The sequence below is a fragment of the Elephas maximus genome, chromosome 19, assembly GCF_024166365.1.
Source record: "Elephas maximus indicus isolate mEleMax1 chromosome 19, mEleMax1 primary haplotype, whole genome shotgun sequence".
In the NCBI taxonomy this organism is placed as follows: domain Eukaryota; kingdom Metazoa; phylum Chordata; class Mammalia; order Proboscidea; family Elephantidae; genus Elephas; species Elephas maximus.
The window spans coordinates 23036484-23060136 of NC_064837.1; the positions used below are offsets into that span (position 1 = coordinate 23036484).

At 52.5% G+C, this 23653-nt stretch overlaps 1 protein-coding gene across 5 annotated transcripts; it reads left to right on the forward strand.

Moving 5' to 3' along the window:
- Positions 1-49: 49 nt before the first annotated feature.
- On the forward strand, positions 50-20152 carry FLOT2 (flotillin 2). 5 transcript variants are annotated; one of them, XM_049860245.1, is made up of 11 exons: positions 50-780; positions 9565-9646; positions 15152-15242; positions 16280-16403; positions 16722-16840; positions 16957-17070; positions 17172-17291; positions 17381-17595; positions 18016-18199; positions 18580-18729; positions 18842-20152. In XM_049860245.1, exons 3-11 carry the CDS (start codon positions 15168-15170, stop codon positions 18878-18880), a joined length of 1140 nt encoding a protein of 379 aa, XP_049716202.1. In that variant the 5' UTR covers positions 50-780; positions 9565-9646; positions 15152-15167; the 3' UTR covers positions 18881-20152. The 5 variants fall into 5 exon arrangements, with proteins under 5 accessions (XP_049716202.1, XP_049716200.1, XP_049716199.1 ...); XM_049860243.1 differs by lacking the exon at positions 15152-15242 and adding an exon at positions 12971-13061 and having other exon boundaries at positions 50-760; XM_049860242.1 differs by having other exon boundaries at positions 50-760.
- Positions 20153-23653: the final 3501 nt, after the last annotated feature.

The window sequence follows — 23653 nt, forward strand, 5'->3', positions numbered from 1 at the left end:
ATAGGGCAGACTGCCACATCTTTCTCCCGTGGAGCTGCTGGTGGGTTCGAACTACCAACCTTTTGGTTAGCCGCAGGACACTTAACCACCGCACCACCTTAGCTCCGGGTTAAAAGACCCAGCCAAACCCATTGCCGTCCAGTCGATTCCGACTCATAGCGGCTAGAAATTTGTGATTAGATGCACTACGAACGTTGAGAATTACTGAACTGGGCCCTTTGCAACCATTCAACTACGTAGTTATAACTACTCCCATTTTACAGACGGAAGATCAGGCTCCAGAGGTAAGGGACTCGCCCAGTCTCACAGCTACTTAGAGCAGGGGCTGGGATTTGAACCCAGGCACTCTGGCTCCAAGGCTGAGGCTGTAAGGTCAGTGCTGGGAGGTCAGTCAGGGCGGGGCGATTGTCATCGAGGTGCCCCGTGGGGGTAGCGGGACGCCTCCCCCGAGGGCCTGACAGCTGGGCTCCGCAATCCGGACCCCTGTAATAAAGCGTTCAGACCTCCCAGGCTCGCACTCCCCTGCCGCACTCAACATGCCGGCCCCGCCCTCCGCCGCCACACTTCCGGCGGGGCTGCGACCACGGAGGGGCGCGGGCGGCCGCTGGGGGTGGCGGGATAGGCTGGGCGCGGCCGGCGGTGTGGGGTGCTGGCCGGGTGTTGCTGTCCAGTTCTCTGCGGTTCCCGAGGGCCCTCCGCCCCGCCGGCGCCATGGGCAATTGCCACACGGTAGGGCCCAACGAGGCGCTGGTGGTTTCAGGTGAGGAGGCAGCAAAGGAGGTGGGTCTGGGGTGGGGACTGTGCCTGGGAAGGTGGCTGAGGAGGGGGTTCGGGGTGGCTGCAGGGCTGGGGAGGGAACGGGGGTGAAGGGCTGGACCAGGAGAGGGACTCAGAGGGTGGAGGGCAGTGCCAGGGGTCGGGGGACGAGGTGGGGCGGCGGGTCTTGGGTCTGCGCTCCACAGGGCGCTGCCCTAGGCTGGACCTGGGAGGCCCCGTTCCCAGAAGAGACCCTCATTTCGCATTTTCCATGCTCCGCCCCCCGTCCCCCGGGCACACGCATGTTTTTCCGTGTTTATCCTATCCTTTCTCCACCTCCTCCCTAAGCAGGGCTTCCCCTCCGCTCCACCGTGGGTTTGGGGGTCCCAAATTGAAGCCATGGGATTCCGGGAGGGAGGAACCAGTGGTTCCGGCAACAGAGCGGTTTGGCTGGATTCCAGCGCCTGTGCTCAGATGGGTCCAACAGCTCTGCAGGACAGGTGCCTGTATCGAGGACGGGTCCTGAGACATAGATACTCTCTTGGGGCACAGCCCCCGTTAATGCCGGGCAGGCTGGGGCTTGCCGGAGATTTACTGGCATTGCCCGCCCTGGGAACGCGCATGCGGCCTCTACAGGTTGGGAAACCGGGCCCTGGGCCGTGCTGCTCTGGGTTGCAAAAACGCAGCAAGATTTCGGAATTTCTCTATAGGTGCGGCTTGGGGACTGCAGTATTGGGGGGGCAGAGGAGTAAGGGGAGACTTGCCTTTAGGCTGCTATTTAGATTGTATATTCGGGGTGCCTTGGGAGTGGCTGAAGCCTTTCAAGGCACTAGTTTGTGCAGCCCGAGGCTCACAGGTGCTGGGGAGAGGGCGGTGTTTGTTGTCTGACAGCTTAGAGGGCTGTAGCTGCAGAAATCCTCTTGCCTTACTTTCCACCGTCAATACCGATTTCAGTCTGTGTGCAGAGTTGTCAGGGCTCAGCTACTGAAGTGGGTAGAAGAGGGGGCTAGGCCAGGGCTTATAGCTGCACACCCTTGGGGAGGTATGATAATCATTGGGAACTTTCACCCCAAAGCATGACTTCCGGCCCAGTTTGGATGTCAAAATTAATCTCTCTCACTGGAACAGGAAGCCCCCACCCTCCCTGATGAGGATCCCACTCCTGTTGGGGAGAAAGATACTCCAGTCCCTTGAAGACCAGAGACAGCCTGGGGGTCCGGAGGGAGTACACCAGGGCCATACATTCTCTTCTAAGATCTGGGCCTGTCTCCCAGCCTCCACTCCTAGAGAAGGCTTTTAGAAAGGGAAGAGAAGAAAGACACTTTGTTTTTCTTGTGGAGTTTCTTCCTGCAAACCCAGACTCTGGGCAACAGAAGCTCCGATTCTGTTGGAAAGTCCTGAGACGGAGGGGTGAGTGGAGCCCCTAAGATGGACAGCTGGAACCCGGTCCTTGGGCCACAGGCCAGTGCCATGCTAGCTTTGCAGCTGTTCAGGGGTGGAGCGAAGAGGCCCTGCCTAAAATTTGAGTGTCGTGGAGTCAAGGAAAGGTGGAATTGGAGAGAGAGAGGGATAATACCTAGCATGATGGTGCCTTGGGATTTGAGATGATTCAGTTGAGATGCAGCTCCCTCTTGCTATGGACTCCCAGGAGAGCAGAGAAGCTACTCCAGTCCTGCCCTTCCTGCCAACCTTGTTACCTGGGTCTGCAGCTAAGTGAGGCACCTCACTCAGCCCGTTTCAGAAGGAGGATGTAGCTACATCTCATGGTCATCTTTTCCACCTGGAAAGTCTGGAAGTTCTCCTTATTGTCTAACCTCCTTCCTTCATTCTTTGACATAAAACGTTTTCTCTATTTCTGCTTACGGGAATTTAGGAAGGTAACCTAAATACCACATGTTTGTCTCGTGTCTACAGTAGGTCAGAGGTTCTTTACCTGGGCTTTGTAGGTAGAATTTAGAGATCTGTGAATTTGAATGGGAAAAAATATATATGCTTTTATTTTCACGGACTTTAACTGAAGTTTTGCAGTTATGAATATTGGCAGCAAAATCATACAAGTATTAGCCGATATTTTCCTACAACACTGCAGTTGTTGCAGGTATGAGATCAGCTGATAGATTTTATAATTTAATGTGTTAATAAAAAAATCACTTATATGACTATATCACACATTTGATTGTTTTAATATTTTGGTGACTTGCAATATAATTTGTTTCTTATGTAATTTTTAATAATTTATTTATAAACATCCTGAGAGGGGATCCTTACGCATTGCCAGACTACTAAAGGGGTTTGTGGCTCAGAAAAGACTAAAACCAGTTGCCATCACATCAGCTCCAACTCATGTCAACCCCATGTGTGTCAGAGTGGAACTGTGCTCTACAGGGTTTTCAGTGGCTGATTTTTCAGAAGTAGATTGCCAGGCCTTTCTTCCGAGGCACCTCTGGGTAGACTTGAACCTTTGGATTAGCAGCTGAGTGTGTTAATTGTGTGTACTACCCAGAGTCAGAAACCCCCTTATAGTTTATGACATTCTTGACTGTTGGTGGTTGCCATTGAGTTGATTCTGACTCAAGGTAACCCCATGTGTTACAGGATAGAACTGCTCCATAGGCTTTTCTTAGTTGTAATCTTTTTTTTTTTAATTGTAAAAATATATATAACACAACATTTTCCAGTTCAACATTTTTCAAGTGTACACTTCAGTGATATCATTTATATAATCGTCTTCTGCAACTACCACCCATGCCGCCAAATTTCCCATCACCATTGACACTCAGTCCTTCTTAAACAATGGTCCCCTCTTTCCCTCTCCTCCCCACACCTGGTAACCACTAGTGAACTTTAGTCTCTATACATTTGACTTGGCTGTAATCTTAATGGATTGCTAGGCTTTTTCTTCCACGGTACCACTGGGTGGGTTCAAACCACTAATCTTTAGGTGCAAACCCTTTGCACTACTCAGGGAAGAATAAGGTGGAGGAGAGGGAGGGAGGGAAGAGTGTGTTCCTGGGAGGGCAAAGGTCAGGCTGTGTCTGGGGAGGGGCTGAGAGTATTTTGTAGGTTGTCTTGGGGGTATTTTGTGGTCCTTCTGTTTGAGGACAGAGCAAGCGAAAGCAAATTGAGTTAGAAGTGAGATAAAACTAGGAAAAACTTCCAGATCTCAGGATGAGTGAGAGCTGGGGAATTCAAGAAGAGGCACCTAGAGTATCCTCTTTTGGGAATGGTGTTCATGCTGAGAATACCTAGGATGTGGGGAGGAAGTTGCCTTCCCAAGGCAGAAACTGCTAGGGGTGGGGCAGCCTTCCTGTTAGGATCCCTGGGAACATGGCCATGTCTCTCTTGGCCAAGGCCCAGCTTAAGCTGTGGCAGCTTACTCCCAATGTCAAAGAATAAGTTAAAGGGAAAGGGAAGACACCCCCTCAGCCCCCCTCCATCCCACCCTACCACTAGCACCCCCTCCACAAAGCTGGAGGCAGCCATGCCCTGCTCCCAACAGGCCAGAAGAGGTGGAAGAAGGACAAGCTGTGATTTTTGTCCCTCTTCCAGTTTCACTTGATCCCAGGATGGTTGGGTTTCAGATTGACTGTTTGTCCTCAGAGGCCTCTCTACGGTACTTCCCAGGGCAGACAAGCCTGCAATGGCTTACCTTGAGCAGCAGCCCTGTGGGTAGGTATTTCTACCCCAGAGAAACAGAAACCTAAGACTTCCTCTTGCTGCCCCTACAAACACTGTGGGGCTGCTCTTTGCTCCCTGTGCACGGCAGATCTAGGAAACCAAGTGACTGTCTGGGGAGCATGAGTCATCTCAGGACTCCAGCTCTCCTGCCTTACAAGTCCTCCCCCATAGGGTACCTTTGTTCCTTTAATTCCCCTGTCCAGGACTTGTACCCAGTCACTGTCCTCTCCATTGTCTCTGGTTGCTGGCCTCACCACCCACCCAAACCAGGGCTCTAGAGCTGTACTGTCCAGTACGGTAGCCACTGCAGGAGCCCCGGTGGTGCAACGGTGAGGTGTTTAGCTGCTAAAAGAAAGGTCAGCAGTTGGAACCCACCTGCGGCTCCGCTGGAGAAAAGACCTGGTGATCTGCTCCCATAAAGACTGCAGCCTAGGAAACCCTGTGAGCCATTTCTACTCTGTCCTATAGGGTCCCTGTGAGTCAGAATCGACTCGATGGCACGCAACAACAGACACATGTGGCCATTTAATTTGCATTAAAAATTCAGTTCCTCAAGAATGAAGAAAACTAAAGACACAAAGGAAAAATTAGTCCAAAAGACTAAAGGGACCACAACTACGACAGCCTCTACCAGTCTGAGTGCGGTACAACTAGATGGTGCCCGGCTACCACCACTGACTACTCTGACAGGGATCACAGTAGAGGGTCCTGGACAGACCTGGAGAAAAACATAGAACAGAATTCTAACTCACAAAAAAAGATCAGACTTATTGGCCTGACAGAGACTGGAGAAACCCTGAGAGTATAGCCCCCGGACATTCTTTTAGCTCAGTAAGGAAGTCACTCCTGAGATTCACCCTTCGGCCAAAGATTAGACAGGCCCATAAAACAAAATGAGACTAAAGGGGCACACCAGCCCAGGGGCAAGGACAAGAAGTCAGGAAGGGACAGGAAAGCTGGTAATGGGGAACCCAGGGTTGAGAAGGGAGAGCACTGACATGTCCTGGGGTTGTTAACCAATGCCATAAATAACAGTACCTGTACTAACTGTTTAATGAGAAGCTAGTACTGTAAACTGTCATCTAAAGTACACTGATAATAAAATTTTTCTTTTAATTCAGCTCCTCAGTCATACCAGCCACTTTTTAAGTGCTCCGTAGCCACACGTGGCTAGTGGCTGCTGTATTGCAGAGTACAGATACAGAACATTTCCAATATCGCAGAAAGTTCTCTCAGGCAGTGCTGCCCTAGAAGTTACCCCCAACTCTCTTTTTCTTCACCCCCCTGCATCAGCCACCAGGTCTTGCCTGAGTTACTCAGGAGGTTTCTATCCAGTTACTCTGACCCCCAAGATCTCCCTCCTTGTGCAAAGTGGTTTTTTTTAAAGACAAATTAGCTTCATTGCTCCCTACCTTATATCTCTGTGTGCCCCACCCCCCATCACTCACACAGGGTAAGGCCTCAACTCCTTGGCCTTATGTGTAAGACACACTGTGATCTGCCTTCCGCCCCTCTACCCCACCTTGTCCTCTGTCATGGGTCCCCAGCTATATGAAACCATACCCTTGACCTTGGAAGACACACACCTGAGGCTTTTATGAAAGCCCAAGTTTGTGAACATGGAAACAATGGCACCCACTGTCTTTCTGAAATTGTATTTCCTTTAATTCATGTGTTTCCTGTTCATTTCTTTGCACTGCAAGTTAACTGCATCTCAGCTTTTATTAAAGTTTCTTAACTTGATGGCTAATGTAGGCATTGGCAGGAGGGTCCAGTACATGAATTTCAGGAATTGACGTGTCTCGTTTCTATGTAGAGCCTATGCCAGACAAGTTCACAGCATGGGTCTGGGTCATAGTTGAATTAGACATTCTACTTAGTTGCTGCTAAGTTTCCAGCAGCTGCTTCCTATTTAGACCTTTTCCTTTTCTCTTCACTTCTCCTGTCGGTACCATCAGTTGGTTTTTGTTTTGAAGCCTGTCTTTCTCCACCCCCTCCCAGAAGAGGAACAACCCAAAAAACCCAAACCCATTGACATCCAGTCAATTTTGACTCATAGTAACCCTGTAGGACAGAGTAGAACTTCCCCATAGGGTTTCCAAGGCTGTAATCTTTACAGAAGCAAATTGCCATATCTTTCTCCCACGGAGTGGCTGGTGGGTTCCGACCACCGACCTTTTGGTTAACAGCCTAGCCCTTTAACCACTTGCACCACCAAGGCTCCTTAAGAGAAACAAAGTACCCCTAAAAGCCCCAAAAGTAACTAAATCAAAAGCAAAGAAGTTCCCTGAATAAACTGAATGATTCGAAGGCCAGCGTAGCAGGGGTGGGGGTTTGGAGAGCATGGTTTCGGGGACATCTAAATCAATTGGCATATGAGCCCAAGAGACAGAAAGGGCCACAGAAACCAGAGACTACATCAGTGTGAGACCAGAAGAACTAGATGGTGCCCGGCTACAACCGATGACTGTCCTGACAGGGAACACGACAGAGAACCCCTGAGGGAGCAGGAGAGCAGTGGGACGCAGACCTCAAATTCTCGTGAAAAGACTGGACTTAATGGTCTGACTGAGACTAGAAGGACCCCGGGGTCATGGTCCTCAGACCCTCTGTTAGCCTAAGACAGGAACCATTCCCAAAGCCAACTTTTCAGACAGAGATTGGACTGGACTATGGAATAGAAGATGACACTGGTGAAGAGTGAGCTGCTTGGATCAAGTAGACACGTGAGACTATGTGGACAGCTCCTGTCTAGAGGGGAGAGGAGAGGACAGAGGGGTTCAGAAGCTGGCCGAATGGACACGAAAATAGAAAGTGGAGGGAAGGAGTGTGCTGTCTCATTAGAGGGAGAGCAACTAGGGGTAATATAGCAAAGTGTATATAAATTTTTGTGTGAAAGTCTGACTTGATTTGTAAACTATCACTTAAAGCACAATAAAAAAATTTTTAAAAAGCCCCAGGAGTAGAGACCCAGCCTCCCTGAAATGGCCCACCTTTGCTAGGAGATTCCCTCCTCCCACCAGCCTCCCTGAGCTGGACCACCTTCTGCCTTTCCTCTCTGTCTGCATACACCTTGATGACAGGCAAACCACATGGTATTACAATCATCTCAGGAAAGGTCCTGTCTCTTAGTCTCACCTCCTTCAAGATAGGAAGTGTATCTTTATTTCTGTATCCCTAGCACATAAAAATAGTCCACTTGTTTGCTGAATGAATGAAGGAATAGTTGAATGAAAAGTGGAGTACAAGTGGTTAAGGCACTCACCTGCTAATTGAAAGATGGAACGTTCAAGTTTACTCAGAGGTACCTTGGAAGAAAGGCCTGGTGATCTATTCAAAATCAGCCATTAAAAATCCCTGTGGATCAAATGGTACAACCACTTTGGAAATCGATTTGGCGCTTCCTTAAAAAGCTAGAAATAGAACTGCCGTATGATCCAGCAATCCCACTCCTCAGAATATATCCTAGAGAAAGAAGAGCCTTTACACGAACAGATATATGCATTCCCATGTTCATTGCAGCACTGTTTACACAGCAAAAGGTGGAAGCAACCAAGGTGCCCATCAACGGATGAATGGATAAAGTATGGTATATTCACACAATGGAATACTACACATCAATAAAGAACAGTGAGGAATCTGGGAAACATTTCATAACATGGAGGAACCTGGAGGGCATTACGCTGAGTGAAATTAGTCAGTTGCAAAAGGACAAATATTGTATAAGACCATTATTACAAGAACTAGAGAAATAGTTTAAACTGAGAAGAAAGCATTCTTTCGTGGTTACGAGGGGGGAGGGAAGGAGAGTGGGAGAGGGGCATTCACTAGTTAGATAGTAGATAAGAACTACTTTAGGTGAAGGGAAAGACAGCACCCAATACAGGGGAGGTCAGCACAATTGGACTAAACCAAAAGCAGTTTCCTGAATAAACTGAACGCTTCGAAGGCCAGCGTAGCAGGGGCAGGGGTCTGGGGACCATGGTTTCAGGGGATGTCTAAGTCAATTGGCATAATAAAATCTATTAAGAAAACATTCTGCATCCCACTTTGAAGAGTGGCGTCTGGGGTCTTAAACGCTAGCAAGCAGCCATCCGAGATGCATCAATTGGTCTCAACCCACCTGGATCAAAGGAGAATGAAGAACACCAAGGACACAAGGCGATTATGAGCCCAAGAGACAGAAGGGGCCACATGAACCAGAGACTACATCAGCCTGAGACCAGAAGCTCTAGATGGTGCCCAGCTACAACCGATGACTGCCCTGACAGGGAAAACAGAGAGGCGCTGAGGGAGCAGGAGAGCAGTGGGATGCAGACCCCAAATTCTCATAAAAAGACCAGACTTAATGGTCTGACTGAGACTGGAAGGACCCCGGTGGTCATGGCCCCCAGACCTTCTCTTGGCCCAGGACAGGAACTATTCCCAAAGCCAACTCTTCAGACATGGATTGGACTGGACAATGGGTTGGAGAGGGATGCTGGTGAGGAGTGAGTTTCTTGGATCAGGTGGACACTTGAGACTATGTTGGCATCTCCTGCCTGGAGGGGAGATGAGAGGGTGGAGGGGGTTAGGAGCTGGCGAAATGGACACGAACAGAGAGTGGAGGGAGAAAGCGGGCTGTATCATTAGGGGGAGAGTAATTGGGAGTGTGTAGCAAGGTGTGTATGGGTTTTTGTGTGAAAGACTGACTTGATTTGTAAGCTTTCACTTAAAGCACAATAAAAATTATTAAAAAAAAATCCCTACGGAGCACAGTTCTACTCTGATAGACATGGAATTCCCATGAGTTGGAGTCAAGCCAATGGCAACTGGTGGTTTTTGAACGGAAAATGAGCGCTTTTCCTGACCACTGACCTATTCTGTTTTCTGGAAGCACTAATATTCTGAACCACTCATTAGATATTATTCCTTCTTTATGCAAATTTCCTGTGTCCGAAACTAGATCTAAGGCTTCTTAAGGGCAGGGAGAATGTGTCTCCCGTTGATGTGTGCCTCAGCCCCTGGCACCCAGCAGTGGGAATTTTCAAGTCTCAGAGCAGAGTAAAGGGCCGGAGTTGCTGTTGGAAGGATGGAGGGTGGACAGGCCCAGGAGCTGACTGACCAGCAGTGGTTTGCTTTACTCCCCAGGGGGCTGTTGTGGTTCCGACTATAAACAGTACGTGTTTGGCGGCTGGGCCTGGGCCTGGTGGTGTATATCCGACACACAGAGGTAAGGGCCTGCGGGCTTGGGAACCTGTCATCCCAGTGGGCAGGGGAGAAAGGGCTTTCCGGCGTTCCCCCACCACACTCCATGGGTCAGCTAGAGCATCTGCCATTTGTCACTTTCCGTCCTGGGGCAAGGGGACTTCCTAAGAACCAGGTGAAATGGCTGCACAGGGATGCAGGAGGCCACATCAGGAAGGTCTGTCTGTGGGCACAACCCCCTTAATGGATGTTCTTTCCCACTGGAGGCTGGCATCACTTTTGTCCCAGAGAATTCAGGGCCATACCTAGGCAGAATCCCAATTTCCTGATTCTAGCTCAAAGTTATTCAACAAGCCTTAGTTTTACACCCTGTTTGGTTAGGAAGGAAACCCTGGTGGCATAGTGGTTAAGAGTTCAGCTGCTAACCAAAAGGTCAGCAGTTTGAATCTACCAGGTGCTTCTTGGAAACCCTATGGGGCAGTTTTACTCTGTCCCGTAGGGTCACTACGAGTCAGAATCGACTCAATGACAATGGGTTTGTTTTGGGTGGTTGGCTAGGAAGAGCTGTACAGGCCCTAGGGCCATTCAGGCAGGTAACAAGGGCAGAAAGCAGACTGGATAGATGGCAGAGAATGGATGTACAGTCTGAAGTGGCTCTGTGACAAGTCTGATTTAGGGACAAGGGGCAGGGACCTAAGGGATTGGTGCCTCCTATGTTGTTGTTGGAGCCCTGGTGGTACAGTGGTTAAGAGCTCAGGCTGCTAACCAAAAGTTCAGCAGTTCTAATTTACCAGCTGCTCCTTGAAAATCCTGTGGGGCAGTTCTCTGTCCTATATGGTCGCTAAGAGTCAGAATCAACTCAAAGGCAAGGGGCTTGGTTTTTTACGTTGCTGGCTGCTGTAGAGTTGGCCCCAGACCTCCTGTATCAGTCTGGGAAGACTAGAGAAGGGGAGATTTCAGCCTCCTGGAGGGCCTAGTGTTAGGCTTTCCCTGCTGGCTCTCCTTGCCACCTGAGTATGGGGGATCGAGGGACCCAGATTCATCCAGGCCAGGACTCAGGCAACAAGCCGTGAAGGTGTGGGCACGCTGCTGGGGGAGGCCGTCATCCCAAAGGGGAAACAATGGAGATTCCAGTGGAAAGCCCCCTCTGCCCCAGCCCCTTCCAGTCATCAGAGAGGAGCCCCAGGTCTTTACTGAGCTGCCAGTGCCTGGGGCCCTCCAGGTACTGAGGGCATCTACTGGACTGGCGGGATTGGGAAGCATGTCACACCTTTTTAATTTCACTGATTTCCTGGTAACACCCTCCACTCACACATCTCTTCTCACATTCTCCCCAGCCTGAGTTGAGGGATCCTGAGGGACTCTCCTGTTCCAAGGTCCCAGTTGTCACCGAGAAATCAATACTGGCTTCAGTGTCCATTCAGGAGGACCTCGGCACTCCTCAGTGGGCGAGTGGCCTGTGGGGAGACACTACCACCCCACCCCACCCCCCAGGCAGTCCCAGCACAACAGAGTATCTTGTCCACATACCTCCCCCAATCACTTCGACTTACAGCTGAGCCCAGAGGGTGTGCAGCTTGCCCAGAGACCTGTGCCACATGGGCCTCCACTGCCAGGGCCAATGCCCCTGCAGGCCTTTGTCCAGGTTCTCCGTCTCCCCTACCTCCCCTCTTCAGGCTCCAGGGAGTGGAGCCCCAGAACAGGAGGGAGGGCCCACCAGGCCTCTCTGACAGTGAGTTTGGAAGTGAGCGGGGAGGGCCTTGTACCTCGCCCTAGGAGACTGTCTCACACCCAGGCTCAGCATCTTCCTTCCAGTGCCCCTCACTGGGTGGACTGAGCCTGTAGCTCTTCCACATCTTAAACCCTTTTCTGGGAGGCAGCCCCTTCTGCCGCTCCTTGCCTGCTTGGGGGACATCTGGACCACGGTCCCCAAACGAGAGCATTCATGTGTCCAGGCTGGCAGGAGCTTTCAGGCCAGTGTAGAGGCTTCTAGCCCAGTCCGGACAGTCACTCTCCCTTTTGAGGTTATAGCCAGCCCGTATGTCATCCACCCTCGGTGTCAGCCATTCTTCCCCTGGCACCATGCGGTCCCTCCTGCTGCACTTGTTGCGTCCTATATTGTCATGAGGCCCTGATGTGGGCGGCGCTCTCTGCCCTGCCTGAGCTGTTCCTCCACCCCGGCATCTGAGCTGCAGCCTCCTGTCTTCCTTCCTTCCTCCCTTCCCTCCCTGACTCTCTACCACTTCCCTTTCATCTCCTTCTTGAGAAGAGAACTTGATGGGTTTCTAAGGCTGGTCCTGAGTCTCTCAGGCCCCAGGGTGCTAGTGTTAGGGACTCAAAAGAAGGCAACCTTTGCATGTCTGCATGGCCAGAGCCCCCAGAGCTGGCGCTGTGAGAGGGCCCCTCCCAGAGTGGAGGTAGGGGCCCCAGGTTGCATACTGCTCCCCAGTCCCTCCGCCCCAACCCGCCTCTTCTACCGCTTCAGCCTCAGCCTCTGTCCTCCCTTTATCTAGTGTAAGGAAACCTTCCACACCGTTCACAGCCTGGCCTCTGCCTAGACCATCACCCTCCACACACGCACGTGCACTGTCCTAGGGAGGCCCAGCCAGCGTGGGTCAGGTAACTTCCAGGCACCTTGTTCTCTTTGCTGGCACTGTCTTCTCTGCCTAGGCCTAACTTTGGAGGTTTCAAAGTGGATTACTCCATCACCTCCCAGTTGTCCCTGTGAATATTCTGGCAGCAGCAAACTTTCTCCCCTGACTCCCTTGACCCCCCGAAATTAAAACATCCAATATTTTCTTTGAGGTTTCTTGGCCCTAAATTGCCTTGTTAGTGCTATGTAGCACAGACCTGGAGCGTTTGTGCTCCGAGCAGGATTCAGTATTTGCTATGACTCATTAGTCCCAAGTGGCGTTTCCCCCTCCCAGTGTCTAGAAATGCAGATTTGCCTGTGTGTGGAGGGTGGCTCTAAGGCCAAGTCCCTGAGATTCTGCCAGGAATCCCCTGGGAAGGTGAGGTGCGCAACCCCAGTACCCTGCAGACAGGCCTCCTGAGCTCAGGCTGTGGGCCCAGGCCTCAACAGACCTCTCCCTGAACCCAGCAGCTCCTCATTAGAAGGACATTGGGGCTATAGAAGAGACCCAGAGGCCTCAGGCCAGCAAGAGTACCTGTGCCCCTCCACAGCCCTAGGCTAAGCTGGCAGTGGGGGGTTAAAATATGGAAAGAGCACCCGTGCCTGCCCCCAGACATCAGGCATTGGTGCTTGTCTGGTAACCATTGTGTGTGTTTGCTGTGTCCCCTCCTACCCCTTCCTGTCCCTACCTCTCCCTGCCCCCTGGCTGCTCCTCAGACTGTCTCTGGAGGTTATGACCATCCTGTGTCGCTGTGAGAATATTGAGACGTCGGAGGGGGTCCCGCTATTCGTAACAGGGGTTGCACAGGTAATAACCCACCTGCTTCCTCCTCTGTGTCTAACCTTCTCTTCCTGCCCCATTGGGGCCTGGCGGGCAGGAGCCGGATAGACTTCCTCCTGAGCAGGTGCCTCCCTCCCCTCTGCTCCCACCCTCTGCTGCTCTGGGTGCAAAGGCGGCCACAGCCAGGATGGATCCCTGTAGACCCAGATCCCTCGCCCTTATCCACTTGGGCTGCGTGTGGGGAAAGAGCAAGGGATTCTGGGAGCTCTGCCAAGTTCACCAGTGGGTCTCCCTAAATGCCTAAATTGGGAACAAGTTGAGGCAGAACAGATACAGAAGACAAGGCCCTTATGTGACAGAGTTGACTGTCCAGGTGCCGCGGGCTCGGTTCTATCTACCCTACTGAGGTTCTGATCCTCCCCAGCACAGACACCATGAACCCCTTGCTAGACCCTTTTCTGGGCCCAATATTGGGCCCCAGTCCTCTCTGCAAGACCAGGAGATGGGTCCCACAAAGAGCTGTGTTCACCCAGCCCCTGGGCTCCTCCCCAGCTTCCAGGTATAATCTCCATGACAGGCTTGAGGGAAAAGGCTTATGACTGGGTCTCAGTTTTCTCATTCCTGAAATGGGAAGAATCATGCCTCTCTTTGCCTTATACGGATATTGGAAAGGCAAATAAAATGATGAGGGCATTTGGGATTTTTGGAAAAGAAGTGCTAGAGATACCCAAGCTTTATTATCAATAACGTCTCACTTTGAAAAGCAAGTGAACCTAGTGTCTTGCTCTTCATTCCCATCCAGCCATGGCTGGTGAAATCTATCCTTGGGTCAGGATATTAAGTAACTCCAAGTGATTTCTCTCTAATGTGTAGGTTCCCATCTTCATTGCTTCATTTGCCAGCTCTTTACTGAGCACCTTCTTGTTCCAGGCACAGGGGGTACAGCCGGGAATATGAAAACATCCCTGTCCCCTCAGAGCCCACATCCCAGTGGTCCCCAGGCTGGAAGAGACCTAACTGCCATCACACCCTGCCCCCTCCTTCTGCACTAAAGAACCCCTCAGCCTTCTCAGGCAAAAATCCTCCCCCACCACCTCCTTCCCCACCCATCCTGCCATCTCTAATCGGGAAGGGGACTATCCCCATGTAATCAGCTCTTGTAGCTGTGGGAGGGCAAGTTTCAGTACAGAGCCTGAGGAGAAGCTCCGGAGCACCTTGTATGGAATGGGCCCTGCCCAGGCCTCCCTCAACATCCCATGTGAAGCAGCCCCATTCCCCTCCAAGTCCACTACACTACTCAAGACATCTGCAGACATCCTGGTCCTTGTTAAGCTGGGTGACTGTGGACCCTGGAGGAGTCAATTGTCTGGCCAGAACAGCTCTTTCTGAGGGTTCATACTTCTTGGCCAAGAGGCTCTCTGGTGGCCCTAGCCTGCGTCCTCCACATGTTCTTCCTGGGCCCAACACCAGAGGGCGGGCTTCCCGTCAGAGCCTGTTGCCCAGTGGAGGGACTGGACCGGCCTTTCCTGGCAGGGGACAGGTGCAGGACCACTTCCATTTCAGGCCAGCTGTGGGCATACTCCCAGGATGCCAAATTGACAGGAAGAGCTTTCTAGGCAGCCGCCTGGGGCATCCAGAGAATGGGTGAGGACCCCTGGGGGTGTTGAGACAGCACCCGTGGCTGGCCTACACCTACACCTACACCACAGGGCCTGGACTACCAGTGCCCACCTGCTGCCTCAGGACACACACACAGCAGCACACAAAGACTCTTCCCCACCCCACCACCCCCCAGACCACCCCCAGCCACCTCTTGTCCACTTCATCTTCCCCACCATTCAGGCCAGGCTGGTGTGAGCAAAGGCAGTGTGCACACGTGTAGCACACTTACACGCCTTCTCTGGGGCCACCTGCACTGCCCTGCCTCCCACCCACTGCCTTCTCACACACTCCCAGACTAATCCAGTGCTGAAAGCTCTTGGGGAATCCTCCCCAACCTTCTCCTCAACAGGACCCTTGGCCTTTCCCAGCTGGAGCAGTCAGGTACCGGACTCTTTCCTCACACCCCCAGGCCCTGGGCCCCCAGACCCATGCCCCTGTTTTGCATTTCTTGGCAGGATTTCCCTAGAGATTATGACGTTGCAGCCCCGCTGCGAGGACGTAGAGACGGCCGAGGGGGTAGCTTTAACTGTGACGGGTGTCGCCCAGGTATAGTAACTCAGCAGCCCCTCGCATGTCTGTTGAGCTGCCTCGTCCCCCGTGCTGGGGTTTGGGGGGAGGAGGAGAAGACAGCAGCCAGGGGAGTCTCCAACACCCTGCCCCTGCCCTGCATCCCAAGAGAGGGTCATCGCCACTGGAACACGCTAGTTCGCTCGGCCCCCTCGGCCACCCAGCAGGACTAACAGACACCTCTTCTCTCCTCAGTGGGCTCCTGAGGGACAAAACCAGTGCTGAGGGCTCCTGTCTCACTAACCCTCCCCCACATTCTTTGCAGGTGTCGGAAATGCCAAACCCTAAAATCCAGACCTTCCCTGTTCCCTGGGTGGGGGGGCGGGGAGGTGGGGGGGTTGGGGGGGTGGGACCTGAGGGAGAGAGCAGGAGGCAGAGGAAGCTCTAGGCTCTGGAAGGCGGAGCCCAAGTTATAATCCCCGCTCAAATGCAGGAGCGAGGGGTTCCTGCCCTGCTCTACTCCACCTCTCAACTTCACAGGGAGGAGAGGGCTAGGCCTCCAGTGAGGGGGCTGTTGGATGAGAACCTCAGGAAGGAAGGCGGGAGGGTGCCCACCCTCGGTGCATCCCCCTGGGCCTGTCTCCTGCCCTGTCGAGACTCTCTTTCCCAGTCTGTCTGTTTGTCTGTGTCCCTATTGTTCATTCTCCTTTTCACAGTCCGTGCCTGTCAAGCCTGAGAGTCTCCCACATGTGGAGCACCTCTTGGGTGCCTGCAAGGGAGGGGTTGGCTGATGGGGAAACAGTGGGCTGGAGGGGTGGGGGACAAGCCCCAAGTGCCTGGGAGAGAGGCCACATGTGGGCCTGGGGCCGCCAGTGGGGGTGAAGTATCTCTGTAGCTGGAGAATTCCTTAAGCTGCTGCCTCCCCCTGGGGGCGTATATCAACTCCTGCCCCCAGCCTCTGGGGCCTCCAGGTCTGAAAAAGGCAGGAGCACAGCTACCACTCCCACACCCCTGGGCCTGGGGTCTCTGTCCTCCTTTGGCCAACCAGGCTTAGGGGCTTCTTTGACCACTGGCAGGTAAAGATCATGACGGAAAAGGAACTCTTGGCCGTGGCCTGCGAGCAGTTCCTGGGGAAGAACGTACAGGACATCAAGAACGTTGTCCTGCAGACCCTGGAGGGGCACCTGCGCTCTATCCTTGGTGAGGCCCTGCCCCGCCCAGGGGCTCTGCTGCTGCCTCCCAGGTGCTTCACTTCGGAACTTCAGGTGGCTGAGTGAAGGTGGGGGTAGCAGGGCGAGGGGTCATGCCAGTCTGCTCAGGAACCTGGCACTGCTTAGGATGCTTTTCCCTCATCCAGCCTGGACTCTGCAGAAGGAGGCTACTTGTGAAACACTTTTTAATGAGAAACCCCAGCAAGGCCTGACAGGCCCTGCACACCTGCACTTCTCCTTGCATGCTTTCTTCCTTCCCCACTGACTAGGCCCCTGGGGAGCCAGCCCATGATCCCTCTGCCCTCAGGGACCCTGACTGTGGAGCAGATTTATCAGGACCGAGACCAGTTTGCCAAGCTGGTGCGGGAGGTGGCAGCCCCTGACGTTGGCCGTATGGGCATCGAGATCCTCAGCTTCACCATCAAGGTGCGACGTGTGGGAAGGCCGCGTCCCCTAGTGTCTATCTGCGAGATGGATGCTTGGCGGAGGGGCACCTTTGTGCCTGTGGCTGCTCCCAGAGCTGACTCGCCCTCCCTCCCCAGGATGTATATGACAAAGTGGACTATCTGAGCTCCCTGGGCAAGACGCAGACTGCCGTGGTGCAGAGAGATGCTGACATCGGCGTGGCTGAGGCCGAGCGGGACGCGGGCATCCGGGTACGTGGGATTTTTCTTCCCACCCCCAGGGACAGGGAGCTTAGGGCAGTGGGACCAAGTTCCCTCAGGAGACCCTCAGCACCTGCCCCTCTACCTCCCAGGAAGCTGAGTGCAAGAAGGAGATGCTAGACGTGAAGTTCATGGCAGACACCAAGATCGCCGACTCCAAGCGAGCCTTTGAGCTGCAAAAGTCAGCCTTCAGTGAGGAGGTCAACATCAAGGTGAGAGACTCTGGGGCATCCTGGGCTGGGGCTCAGGGCCCAAGACTTGGCGTCCAGCCTCTGACATGCCAACCACACGGCTTCCACAGACAGCCGAGGCCCAGCTGGCCTATGAGCTGCAAGGGGCGCGGGAGCAGCAGAAGATTCGGCAGGAGGAAATCGAGATCGAGGTTGTGCAGCGCAAGAAGCAGATTGCGGTAGAGGCACAGGAGATCCTGCGCACGGACAAGGAGCTCATTGCCACCGTGCGCTGTCCAGCTGAGGCCGAGGCCCACCGCATACAGCAGATCGCCGAGGGCGAAAAGTGAGTACCGTCCTGCGTGCCAGGGTCTGGGGTCAGACAGGGCCCTACAGCCTCTTCTGCCAACAGGATACTCTCTACTCTCCCGACCACAGCTTAGAGGTCGCTTCTTCCCTGAGTCTGTTTACTCACCATGAAGTGGGGACAATGCCACCTTCCCTATAGGGTTGTGGAAAACTCAACTAGATATAGGAGGTTTGAGTGCCTGGCATGGTGCTTGGCACAAGGCACCCTGGTTAATGCTCTCTGCCACTTGCAGCTGGTAGCTGGCGTCCTCTTTCTGGCCAGAGCCAAAAGGACCGCCTTTCAGTGTCCCCCACCCCCAACACCCGCCAGAGCAGAGGGCTTGAGGGTTTACTGGCTCCCAGACAGGCTTAGGGATCCTGATACACTCACTGCTCCCCCCTGCCTGGGCTCCTTCAGGGTGAAGCAGGTCCTTTTGGCTCAGGCAGAGGCTGAGAAGATCCGCAGAATTGGGGAGGCAGAGGCTGCAGTCATTGAGGCGATGGGCAAGGCAGAGGCTGAACGGATGAAACTCAAGGCTGAAGCCTACCGGAAATACGGGGACGCGGCCAAGATGGCCTTGGTGCTGGAGGCCCTGCCCCAGGTGAGGCTTTGACACCAGGCTGGGGCCCAAGTGGTCTGACCAGTGGAGGCTGTCAGGCCTGCGTTCAAGTCTTCTCGCTTGACTAGCCTTGAGCAAGTGCCAGAACTTCTCAGACTTGTCAGTGACACATAGCAGCAGGCTGGCTGGAAGGCTTAAATGAGGAAAACACTCAGCTAGGGAGCAGGAACTCCACCACAGGCACAGGCTCATCCATTCCTGGCCCACAGGGTCTCTCTAATCACCTTGGCTTGCAAATAAAGACCAGTCCCGGGTGCTTTGGGGCCTGGTGAGGTGGAGAGGGAGGGAGAGACCAGATGTTTGACAGGGCCGGTGGACGGAGTCAGAGCACTAACCAAGCTCTCCTTTCACCCACTTCCTAGATTGCTGCCAAAATCGCCTCCCCACTGACCAAAGTTGATGAGATTGTGGTCCTCAGTGGGGACAACAGCAAGGTAACATCAGAAGTGAACCGACTGCTGGCTGAGCTGCCTGCCTCTGTGCATGCCCTCACAGGCGTGGACCTAACTAAGGTGTGTACCCAGCTGGAATGGGGGGTGGCGTGGGTAGCCCACGGGACTAGCCCAGGTGGAGCAGTCCTGGGCCCCAGAGCTGAGACCTCACTGGGATCTCCCATCCTTGCAGATACCCCTGATCAAGAAGGCCACTGGTGTGCAGGTGTGAGGCCCAGCAGGCCCATACCCTTCAGCAGCTGCCTGCCCCTCCCTCCAGCACCTGGTTTAATACCACAGGGACAACGGGAACGTTACTGACTCTGGTGCCTTATTTTGTAGGGACCAGAAGTGCTGCGAGTTCAGGCCATCTCTGGCTGTCTTCCCTTCTCTCATGTCTCTGTCTCTCCCTCTTCTTCCTTTCCACGACCCCATATACTCACTTTCACTGCCACATTCATCTGATTGTCTTTCACCCTCCTGTACCTGTGCGTCACTTTTTCCGTCATGTCTGTCTATCTCTCTCCCTCTCCCCTCCTACCCCCTACACACATGTAGTTTAAGCTGAAGATGTTTATTATATTCATTGTCTGTGGGGGGCGGCCCTGCTGCTCCTCAGAATCCTGGTGCCTTGAAGTTCTTCGTGCATCTGTCCATCCTCCCTATGGCCCCGGCTAGAGCTCAGTGTGGGTGCAGGGGTTCTGGGTAGGACGGCCATCCTCCCCGCTCCTGGCCTGGTCTTCCCAGCCCTAAGCCTTGCCCCAAGGAAGCTTTGGCCTTACCTGCTGCTGCCTCTCCCTCTAGGCCTGGGTAGCCCATGGCTTCAGGACCCAGGGCCACTGCCCTTCGCTTCCCCCTTTCCCAGCCCCAGGCCTGATCTCATACTCCAGCCCTGTCTCCTCCATGCCAGGGGCACAGAGGTAAGGCCTCCTGTCTATAGCAGCCCCCTCAGTTTACTGCTGCTTTAGGAGGCCCCTTCTTGTGCTCAGGGAAGTCAAGTCCCCTTCATGGGCATGTCCCTGCTCAGTGGGGTGAGCTTGGTCCCACCTCTGCCAAGCTTTTCTGGGATCATGGGCCAGGCCAGTGGGGACAGGAAAGTATGTAGACCCTCTTCCTGCTAGGGCTGTGCTGCCCTGGCTACTGGGCCCTGCCAGCAGACAAGGCTATGTACAGAACCAAGTGGTGTAGGCTGGCCAGGCCCCATACCCCCATGCCATCTTTCTTTCTGGCCAAGTGATAGAGTTCCAGCAATGGGGAAGCTGCCCAGTCCTCTGTCTCCTTGCTCCAGTAGAGGCACAAGAGCCCAGGGCCCAAGCTTCCTGGCAGGGGTGCTGTGGGTGTCCTTCAGTCCTAGTCCTCCACCCCTGGCTCTGCCCCAGCCTGTGTAGCTGTTCCTGCATGTGGATGCTGCATGTCTGGTCTGGGGCTTGGATGCTGCACTGCCCCACCGCCTGTCCCTTCTGGTATAATAAAGATCTGTTATGCCCACCCCTGCTTTATGTCTTCTGTGAGGGGAGAGACTGGGAACCAAGAACCAACCAGGTCTCCCATACATATACCCATCAGCTTTAAGCCAGGGTTTTGTCCTTCCCCATTCTAGCCACTGGGGGGTGTTGGCATATTAGCCATGCCTCACAGCAGCCCCATTTGCTCTGAGCCTGTTGCAACTCACAGTGATCCTATAGGACAGGGTAGAACTGCCCCATAGTGTTTCCAAGCCTGTCACGTAGACTGCCACATCTTTCGTGGAACATGTGGTGCGTTCGAGCTGCTGACCTTTTGATTAGTATCCAATCACTTACACCACTGTGTCACCAGGGCTTCTTCCACAGCAACCCAGTGCACTGTTGCTATTGACCAAGGTGCTGAGGCCAGACCTGAGCTGTGGAAGACCAGGCTTCACTGCAGGCAGAAGGTAGAGGGGCAGCTGGCTGGGTTCACTGTACCTCTGCCAGTCCTGGGTACCACTCAACGATGGAGCCAACCTCTTGGGACTAAAAGCATGAACTCTGGAATCAGACTGCTGTGTCATCTTGGAGAAATCACTTCATCTTACTGGGACTCCAATGTTCTTATTCATTTTATAAATTTACCTAGTGCTTGCTATGTGCCAGGCATTGTCTTAGATGCTGGAATAGGAAATTCAAGGGGTCAGGGGAATGCTAAAATTTTAGGGTGTCCAAGGAAGACATCATTGAGATGGTGGCAGTGAAGAAAGTAAAGGAGTGAGCCATGCAGGTGTCTGAGGAAAAAGCATTCCACCCAAAGGCCCTGAGCTGGGGTATATCTGACAGGATCAAAGAACGGTGAGGAGGTCAGTGTGTTTAGAAGCTAGCGAGTGAGTGAGTGAGAAGAGTAATAGAGGAGATCAGGTTGGGAACCCGTTTCCAGATCACCTAGAACCTTGTGTGCTGTTGAGTTGATTTCAACTCATAGCAACCCCATGTGACAGAGTAGAACTGCCCCATAGTATTTTCTTGGCTGTGTAATCTTTACAGAAGTACTTCACCAGGTCTTTCTCCCAAGGAACCGCTGGGTGGGTTCAAACTGCCACCCTTTTGGTTTGCAGGCGAGTGCTTAACTATTGCACCACCAGGGCTCCTTATAGATCGTATTTCAGGAGTAGGGTGCTGTTCTAACAGATATCTAAATTGTGGAAGCGGTTTTGGAATTAGGTAATGGGTGAAGGCTGGAAGAGTTTTAAGGTGTCTAATAGTAAAAGCCTGGATTGCCTTAAAGAGACTGTTGGTGGAATTATGGACATCAAAGGGCTCAGAAGGAAGTGAGGAGAGCTGTAACACCAGAGACAATGCAGACGGCGAGAAGCAGCAGCAGAGAAACAGTGGCAGCAGAAGCAGGAGACAGGCACTAGGCAATGCAGGAGCTGACCCAAGGAGCAAGACAGCTGACCGCCTTCAGGCCAAGGCTTGCTGGTGGGGTATGGTGCCCCTGGGCACTTACCTGTAGAGCTAAAATAGGTTTGTAACACTTGCCCAAGCAAGCCAGAGGCCAGGCCAGACCAAGAGGCCGAGGGGCTGGGGGCTGAGGACCAAGGAGAGGCCTGCCTATGGGCACAGCCAAGAAGCTGTCTTGACTGAAGAACTGTGTAGGAAACAAGCCAAAGGAGCTACATCTGCTGTCCTTCAAGAAAAGAAAGAACCATCCCTAGAGCAGCTCTGTGATCAGCAGAATGTTGGAAAAAACACAGGAAGCAGAGCTGCCTTGGTCTCAAAGGGTAGGGCCACGGCCTCCGAAGTCTCAAGTGTGGAACCACAGCCTGCTGGATATCGAAGGGTGGGGCCGCAGCCTCCGAGGTTTCAAAGACATGGATCTTCATCAGCTTAGTTCCAAAATGTGGGGCTGCCATTAACCTGGGGTCAAAGCCCAAAGCTGAGGGGGCGGGGCTGTCATATCCAAGGGCACAGAAGAATGGGGCCTGTTGGGGCCAAGGGGTAAGATCACAACTCAGAAGGACTAGGGGAATGGGGCCCCCAAAGCTAGGGGAGCAGAGTTGCTGTCCCAGTGGGCCTGGAAAGCAGAGCCGAAGTCCAGGGCCAAAGGACCTCCACCCAGAATCCAGAGAGCATGGCCAACACCCAGAGAGTGCAGGATAGGGCCATTGCCTAGATGGTCTCAGAGAACAGAGGATTGTTTTCAAGCCTTGGGAGCTAATGTAAATTGTTCTGCTGAGTTTTGGACTTGCTTGTTGCCTATTATCCCTTCTTTTCCTCCAGTGTCTCCCACTTGTAATAGAAATGTCTATCTTGTGCTTATTCCACCATTGTACTTTGGAAACAGATAACTTCTAGTCTAAATTTCACAGGTTCACAGATGAAGAGGAATTTTGCCACAGGATGGAATATGCCTAAAGTCTCACTCATATTTGATTTAGATGATTCAGAAGATGAGATTTTGGACTTGGAGCCAATTTAAGATTTTTGAGATGATATGATGGGGTTAATGTGTTTGACATATAGCAAGGACATGAATTTTGGGGGGCCAAAGGGTGGAATGTCATGGATTGAATTGTGTCTCCCAAAAATTCATGTCAACTTAGCTAGGCCACGATTCCCAGTATTGTGTGGCTGTCCTCCAGTTTGTGATCTGATGTAATTATGCGTTGTAACTCCTAACCTCTATGCCTGTGGTTATGGTCCCGTTTGGGAGTGAGTTGTCCTTTATGTTAATGAGGATTAGGGTGGAGCCACACATTTCATCTTACAAGAGATAAAAGGAAAGAGATACAAGCAGAGAAAAGGGAACTCCTAGCATAAAAAAAAAAAAAAAACAGCTGGAAGATGACCGTGTCCTTTGAAACTAGGGTCTCTGTGCTGAGAATCTTCTGGACCCAGGGGAAGATTGATGCCAAGACACATGAATATCTTCAAGGAACGCCTGGCCCCCAGATGTTGAGAAGAGACTAGGATCTTACCCTAGAGCTGACAGAGAAAGCCTTCCCCTAGAGCTGGTGCCCTGAATTTGGACTTCCAGCATCCTAAACTGGGAGAGAATAAATTTCTGCTTCTTAAAGTCATCCACTTGAGCTGTTTCTATTATAGCAGCACTGGATAACTAAGACAGAATTAATAGATCATATTTTTGGCTTTTATTCTGAGATGGGAAATCCCTGAACAGGGAAGTAACATGACTTGACACATTTGAAAAGTCATTCTAGGCACCAAGGCAATTCAAGGGAGAAAAAAATTTTTTTTGACAAATGGTACTAGAAAAACTGGGTGTATGTGTGGGAAAAATTAAATTTCAACCACTACCTCAAAGAAAGAGTGAAGGAATACACAAACTCACTGTACCAAACAGAACTGGTCAACGTTCAGCCATATCAGGAGGTAGCATATGATTAAGAACCAATGGTATTGAAAGAAGAAGTCCAAGCTGCACTGGAGGTATTGGCAAAAAACAAGGCTCCAGGAATTGACAGAATACCAAATGAGATATTTTAACAAGCAGATGCAATGCTGGAAGTACTCACTCATCTATGCCAAGA